The 8,347-nt window shown below is 36.9% G+C and overlaps 1 protein-coding gene across 1 annotated transcript; it reads left to right on the forward strand.

Moving 5' to 3' along the window:
• LOC110462915 (probable transporter MCH1) lies at nucleotides 1-5,950 on the forward strand. The gene is made up of 3 exons (XM_021517156.1): nucleotides 1-445; nucleotides 3,591-3,797; nucleotides 4,694-5,950. Exons 1-3 carry the CDS (start codon nucleotides 226-228, stop codon nucleotides 5,707-5,709), a joined length of 1,443 nt encoding a protein of 480 aa, XP_021372831.1. The 5' UTR covers nucleotides 1-225; the 3' UTR covers nucleotides 5,710-5,950.
• The last annotated feature ends 2,397 nt before the right edge of the window (nucleotides 5,951-8,347 follow it).

An 8,347-nucleotide genomic window follows, 5' to 3' on the forward strand; every position in this document is an offset into this window, starting at 1 on the left:
TTGTGTGTCATGGACCTAAGATAACATTACACTGGGTTACTGTCTGCTCTGTAGATACACTAAACTCGGTATGCATAACTTACATATCAAAATATGATACTCTAAAGCCACAGTTTAATTTATTATGATGCCGACTGCTAGGATAATAAATATCTGCCACGTACGGACGGATGGACATAAAAACAGCTGAATCATATAACGGACGTACGGACAACTACAGCGAATATGCCTGAACCAAACCGGAAGTTAGGTGATATAAATACCACCCATTATGAGTCGGACCCTCTACTACCACCAACCTCGTCCCCCGGGGAAGTAACATTCCTGAAACGCCTCCTACCCCTCGTGGTCGGGTGCTTAGGGATGATAGCGGCGGGGTCAGTCTTTGCGTTCGGCGCCTATACGAATGCCGTCAAGAAGCACTTCAATTATTCTCAATCCGAAGGTAAATACAATCCTAGATTATATTTGATAATGTTAAAATTTGATTGTGTACTGCTTTGACTGTCAAGGCATTTTTGAGTTGCAAAATTGAAATGAAACATTTCAAAAATAAAAAGACCTCCTTGACTGCCTGCCCCCTTGTGTACCGAATGTGGTAGTTTTACAATACAGGATATGGCAGCATTACAATATCTTATAGCATTACCTTATCGAAAGTTGCGACATTACAAAACCGGAAGTTGCAAAATTACAAAACCGGAAGTGGTAACATTGCAGAAACCTACAATACCGGATATAGTAGGATGGATTTAGTAGAAGTAGAACAGTAGTAAAATTACTATTCCGGATGCAGATTCACTACAATACAATAGTACATATAACAGCGTTACAAACCGGAAGTGGAAATATGGCAATATGAGATGAAATAGCCATAAAATAACGGATGAACTCGCACTATGATAATGTCGATAGCACCATCTCTAGCAGAAGTTAAACAGTTTTACTTCACAGTCACAAATAGTACTTCTGTATACGTTTTATTAAGAACGCACCCATCACATATACTAACAAGAGTTATAGATGCTATCTAAGATCACTGTTTAACTAGTGATAGTACAAGTGAGGTCGCAGATATTATGTCAAATACACATATTTCGGCAGATAGGGCTGTCGTCAGAATGAATCATATATATTTAGCTGATAGCACTATGCCGTTGATTTCTCTCTCTGAGCACAATGCGGTATGCATCTTTTAGAATATTCTAAAATAACTGACTCTCCTTTTACTTTTATTTTGACGGGGTCAATAATAAAGAAAGATATTAAAAAGGGAAAGTTATGTCAGACTTCTTTCGGTGTTGAGCAAAATGACGAAGAGTGACCCCCTACTCGATGAAATTGACCAGTGTCTTTATACAGACTTATTAAGTATTCCTTATAGTATGGTAATTGTTGTTTAGAAGTGTGCCGGGTTATAGTGAACATAAACAAACAAATAGATAAATAAATAAATAAGTGCACCCAATATGTTCACAGACAGCCATGATTTGCCCATTCCATGATAATGCTAAAGGCAGAAATCAAATTCTAATTTTAATGCGACGAAACTATATTTCTGAAGTGAGATTTCACTTACATATCTGATAATCTCATAGTTAGGTATCCGATGTGTCTCATATAGGACATAAGATATCTGATGTAGTGTAATAAATATACAGTATAAGGTATCTTAAATATAAGTATCTGATATAAGATAGAAGTTATTTGATACATCATATAATTTATATATGCGTGATGTATTTATCACACAAGTTCCGGTGTTTTGTTTGGGGCAATATGGCTCGAAGGTGACGCATTGTCAAATATAATCGGAGGGAACAAATCGGTCACCAATGCTACATTTCCTATCCCCACACCGATATATAGACATATGTACTTAATCAATGGGGGAGTCCAGGAATTTTGAAAAGGGAGGTGGTCCAATACCTTTAAATCCGCGCCTGTTAACGTATCATGTAAGAAATATTTTTACGCCTGTCTCTGTTCAATCATCAGAAAACAATGAATGGTTGCATTCGAGGAAACACACGCAAAAAATACTAAACAAGTGAATTCCCCTCCCCTAAACTCTCCTCCTAGTCCTAAATGAGGCAAAAAAAAACACAACAACATTTGTAATACTATCCTACACTAACTAAGTATGAGCAAATTCAGACATAGAGAGGGGTCGTTGGCATCACCTGGGCGTACACCCTTTATTGTTCGAATAAATCAGAAATATTTGCCAGGTAATGCTCAAATCGTTTAGTGGTATAACACGAAGAAGAAATAATAGTAAGAAACGAAGCAAAAACTAGATCCCCCCTCTCCATCCCACCATCCCACCCCCACGACACACAATGGGAATTTACCTATACTGTATACACGTGATTCTTCCGCTTGTCAATATTTACCCATTCGTTTTAGACGACAGTAATATATTTTAAATACTTTCCTCCTTCCTGAATAACATCAGGAAATACATTTAAATGGTACACGCTTATGGCTGGTGGTGTAGTGAAAATGTATTGAGTTTCATGACATTTAAATTTAGCGATAACTCACCTAGAAAACATAATCGATAGTGTTGATATCGTGAATAAATATTAACATACATTTACATAGAAGATATAGGTATGTTAGTCATATATCAAACGTGTTTTATCTGACGCCTCAGATAACACTATGAACACTTTGTCAGAACAATGTGACCGGGTGGAGTGTCGTGGTATTGTGTCAAATTTTTAGGTTATGGTATTTTAGCGAAACAGTTGACCAATTAAATGACAAAAATCCATAAAGTCAATACGTAGACATATTGTTCTACCTCCATAATCAAAATATGTCGTAAATGCGTGTCGTCGTCGAAGATTAAAGACGAAAACTCATAAATGTCGTCTGCTTAAATTCTTATTTAAAAAAAAATAAGTATACCGTAGTAAAAACATTGTTAAAAAAGGTGGAGATCGTTATTATGTAGCAAATAACTTAAAATGTATGTATATATATAAAAAACAAACATATTCTACTGCACATAAACAACTACAAAAAGTGCAATTTCGTTACATGTATGTGATATGAAGAGTCGATGTTTATGATTATGCTCGTAAGCGTGCCACTGTGTTTCGTTTTCACTACCTCTTCTCTTTCTTTGAGGATATGACATTATTAGGATTTGACCGAAACTTATGTGGTGGTTCTACACTGTACTCCACTCATTTGTCAACCTAGAGTACAGGTCATATTTCGTCATAGGTAACTTTGGAATAAACATCAAAATGCAGTTCAATATATATACTCTTTCTTTTTATTCTCTTATCTTTCTGCCGAATGGTTTCCGAAAGTTTCGTCAGACTACCAGTGGGATACTAATGAAACTTATATGATTATTGATGTGCATGTGTAGATGTGCAAAACTAATTTATTTTTCCTTTCATGCATCAAACAGTTTTCAGCCTCTGATACACCGAGACTTTTACAGGCTGGAAACTGGTATACCACAAGGTTACCCCATTGGTCCCCATCTATTCTATCATTTTATTTCTAAAAAAATACTATTATTTGGTATAAGAATCTAACTGTGAAACAATTTTATTGTCCATTTACAGTTGAAGTAATATCATCCATGGGTAATTTCGGTATATGCATTGGACTACCGGCAGGCTACATGTGTGAGAGGTTTGGAGCACGCTGGACGTCGCTGACTGCTCTGATAATGTCGGCGACTGCAATGATGTTACTTTATAGTACGACGTTCTCACTCGAGTTCTACAGTGGGTGCGCACCCCTTCAATACCTCTACTTCTTCCTGGCCGGTAAGTCACCTTACGACACAAACAGGGTTGACGATAAAATCGCCCGAAGCCAAATGTAAGGATCCTTGCCCGACAGCAGGCAAAACACAAGAAAATTCCAATATAATTTTAATCCACGGAGTTATTTCCCTTAATGACATTTGGCTTTAAGTTTAGTCAGTGAACTACCGTTGATCACGTAGCGCTGTTTGTTAGAGAGGTAGTAGTATTATCTGAGGCCCAGTGTTCGAATAATGGTTTGGCACAGTTGCCTTTTTCACTCTCATCACACGACTGCTATTTTTTGTTTGCTTATCTCATCTTTGTTAATTTTCATAAAAGTGTCGCAGGGTATCCATTTCTTTAGAATTTGTGGAAGAGAAAGTTATTATCATGTTGGTCGGAAATCCCAATACAGTTTTTGGTAGTGCCACGGGGATCTTTAAGTACCAATTCAGCGACTTCGGGGACAGAATTCTTCTTTTGTCAATACGAAACTGTTGTAATAATCCAGTCTGTTTAAAATCAAGCAAGCAACTTCATAAAGGAAATTAAACTAATGGGTAAGCGAAGATCGATGGTATTGCATTTGGAAAATACATTTTGCTGATATAAATATCGGTCTAGATAAACGAAGTTGTTCCCAAGATAAAGCAAAGCGCGACCTGATAGTGAGAAAATAAACACAGTTCTAATTTACAGCACCTTTAGAAATGATTGACAGATGCTATGGAACATTCATTTAAATATGATCAAAATTTCCGATTAGGTGATTCATTATAATAACGAATAGGATTTTATTTCACAATTAATTTGATTGAATTTCAAAATTTTGATTTTATGTCATTCGGTCAATAATATCACTTATAATGATATGTGAAGTGATGCCATTAATATAAAGTCTTATTTTTCCTTAGGTTTCGGAGCGATATTCTTGTATATGGCGTCCCTCATTACGAGTATGGAGAATTTCCCGCCAAAACACCGTGGAAAGGTCGTGGGAACGCTTGACGCCTGCTTCAGCGGTGGTCCCGCCCTTTTCTCACTGCTGTACGGCGCGTGCTTCGTCAAGGGTCACGTGAATGACGAACAGAACCAGGATTTGAGAGGTTTCTACCTTCTAAACGCTATAGCGTTTGCCGTGGTTGGTCTGTTAGGCATGCTTTGCCTAAAACGGTACCCGCTTGACCTTGAGGAACATGACCTCACAATTACGCAAGATCTGGCAGCTGACCGGAAATCCAGCCATCAGCAACATCAACTTCAAGCTCCAGATATAACCGGATGTGTTTTGTTTCGCCGGTCCGAATTTCATTTCATGTTATGGCCCTTCATGTTTTGTTCCGGTCTACAACTTATGTACCAAAACAACATCGGCGTATATTTGAAGTCATTTGACATAGAACAATACACAACGCTCTTTACAACAATTAATCCCATTGCCGCCATCTGTTGCAAGTTCACAGTCGGGGTTATATCAGACGCTATAGTTCATAAAGTCCCGCGGCCCGCGGTGCTTTTATTCTTTTACTGTCTACAAACATTTGTATTAACCCTTTGTATATTCTTCTCCAATAACTTCGTCCTTCTGGTCATAACTCTTCTAGTCATCGGATTTGCAAATGGCGCCCTCTGGTGTCTCTCCCCAACAATCATCTCCGAAATTTACGGCTTGAAATACTTTGGGCGTAACTGGGGCACTGCTATGATAGGTAGTGGACTAGGGGGCTTGGGTTGTCAGCAGGTTTTCGGTGCCTTGTACGACTACAATATCGTGGCTAAAGGTTCGGAGGACTGTTACGGTATTAAGTGTTTTACCCTCAGTTTCACCGTGGTAGCCGTGATGAGTCTGTGTTCCTGTTTATTCTGTGTAGGACTTCTACAATCTGTTATGGAGCAACGGGGACGAAACACCGAATTAGAAAGTCGATAATAATAATATTCGAACACCGATCAAACAAAATGTCGCAACAGGTTAAACAATTATCTACATGTTTTTCGTAACATAGGTTGCTGACCAGTTTAATTTCAAGTAAGATGTTCGCCTAGCGACATTGTGTCGTTGTTTACTAGTCAAACAAACATTTTGTGGCATTTCTATAATCTGTGATAACCCAAATGACCTTTCTGATTACCAGAAGGGTTATCGTATTGACCAATAAACTTCTTTCGAAGTGTTAGTTTCTATATGATAATTATTTTAAAAATCTGTATTGAGCACAATATCTGCACATGGCAGGTGTTTCAATGAAACATGAAAAATTGATTGATTCAAATCAACAATAATGTAGCGACTTTGCAATTCCTGGTATGCACATTCTTCGAGTAAAAGCATCCATCGAATATGTGTATGAAGTCAATTCCATATCATAAATCAAATATTTAAATGTTTTAGCCAGCAAAGACAAATTTCTAGCCATTATATGTAAGGACGTAAAGGCGATAGCGTCATCCTACTGGCTATATATATATAAAGTTGTACTGTCGACAGGCGCGTGGTAAGACTGTAAAAGATGTGCATGGAACGTTTTTATTCCATTTCAATTAAGTTTTGTGAAGTTAACAGAATAGTAAAGATGTGACATACATCATAGAATTAAATTTTGTTTTAAGAATTGTAGAAAAATGGCATTATTCCATTTGATGAGTCTTTTGCAAAAATGCATAAGATTATAACACTCTTTCATACCCAGGAGTGTAGGATAGGGAAATTCCTCCCGAGGGGTTTCAAATTTGGTAAAACCCGAGGCTTTGTCGAGGGTTTTGCCAAATTTGAAATCCTGAGGTTGGAATTTCCCTATTCTACACCCGTGGGCATGAAATAGTTTTTTCTCTCTCATTCCAACCACCAGAATAAGCTCAGAAACCATTAAAATGCGTTTGGATTGGCTACCATTTTGAAAATATCAATTCCCACCCTGAGCTTTCTAGACGAAAACAAATCTGTCAGCCATATTTGCAAATATAGTTTGCGCAGAAAAGTTAATATCATCTTTCTAATGTGTATGGTAAATATATTGTAAAAGGTTTCCAAATTCGTGACGTCAACTCATTGTTGTGCCATTGTGACATCACGTCACGTGAAATGGGGTGTAAGATTAATGAAATCTTACATCTCAACCCGAGTGTAAGAGTTTGGCTGGTCAGCAGGAGGCTTCCAACAGTGTCGATGGTGAAGCATTCAAGTGAGGTGGCAGTATCAAATTCTAGCGTCCTGATATGGCTGTAGATGCGAATTCCTCTAAATTGCCTTAATTAATATTTTGTATAGATTGTGTGAATTGCATAGTCGTGCATTGTAAAGCACCTTGGAATGGCTTATTGTAGCTACATTATAATTATGTAGATATTGCGTTACATGTATATAAAATATCGTGAATGTATTTATTTATGTATTTATATCATCTAGATGCATGGTATATATTACATGTACCATGCACAGTTGCCAAACTGAGATGTATTGGTAGCAGAAGTAGGGAATGGCCAGTTACATTGTATTATTAATGCATATCAAATTACATAGAAAATTGCAACATACGTCTTTGTGTTGGAAAAAAGATGTGACGTCTCTTCGTCTGTTTGTAATGTTGACAGTTCTTTTCGTATATTATATTATAAAAGGGGCCTCGCACGTTCATAAACGCGTATTGGACATAATATATTCCTTAAGACAGTTCTATTGATTTAAAGCCTATGTTTTTGTTCATTTTCTTATATATGTTTCAATCGAATAAAAAGATCAAAGTTATGTTATTATCTTTCAGAAATGTGTCAATCATTAAATTTACACTTCATTTGTTTTTAATATTAATGTATTTCAAGTCCCAGCGTAGTCCGGACGAAACCTTTTCGGTAAGCTAAATAAAAGTTGTGAGAAATATTTTAACCCATTTCATCATAATGTGTTTCCTTCTTGTAGAAAGGAAACGTTTCGTTTAGAATGTCTGAGCTTTTACCTACAGATTTTCTTTTCTTTCAGGAGTAACAATGAGTTTAACAATATTACTTTTCATATTGAGAAATTAGTAGAAATTCGTAGAATAAAAACATTTCCAAAAGAGATTGTATGCAGTCTAGATGTGTCTCTGTCAAAACCTACATGGTTGAACACAGACTGACGACATCATTTCAGCTTTATTTTTCTTGTGTTGCTTTTAAAATGTCCTCCGTGAACTCTGAAATCAACAAAAAGTAACACCAAACCGGATATGGGGGTAAAGGTCGGGTCCAATTTTGGCCTACGCAGCGCTATTTTTTTTTATTTTGCAACAACGGTCCCCGACTGCAGACAGTTTTGAAAATGATGGTCTTAGCTCCCTGTGGTCTGATTTGGCCAAACTCGAGCTCCTTGAAGTACTCCTGCTCCTGCTCATGACATGAAGTTGTACATGAACTTACAAAAGAGCCTGATAAATCATTATTTTAATCTAATGTTTTTTTCCTTTTAATACTGTTTGCTAATGTTTAGTTGATCATTTCGATACCAAATATGTCTTTATTTACTAGGATCTGTGATGCCAGTACTGGGTTCAGGCTTTTGAGCGAGTATAACTTCATGTTCTGAGTAGGAA

This window comes from Mizuhopecten yessoensis, unplaced genomic scaffold (assembly GCF_002113885.1).
Source record: "Mizuhopecten yessoensis strain PY_sf001 unplaced genomic scaffold, ASM211388v2 scaffold10847, whole genome shotgun sequence".
Lineage (NCBI taxonomy): Eukaryota > Metazoa > Mollusca > Bivalvia > Pectinida > Pectinidae > Mizuhopecten > Mizuhopecten yessoensis.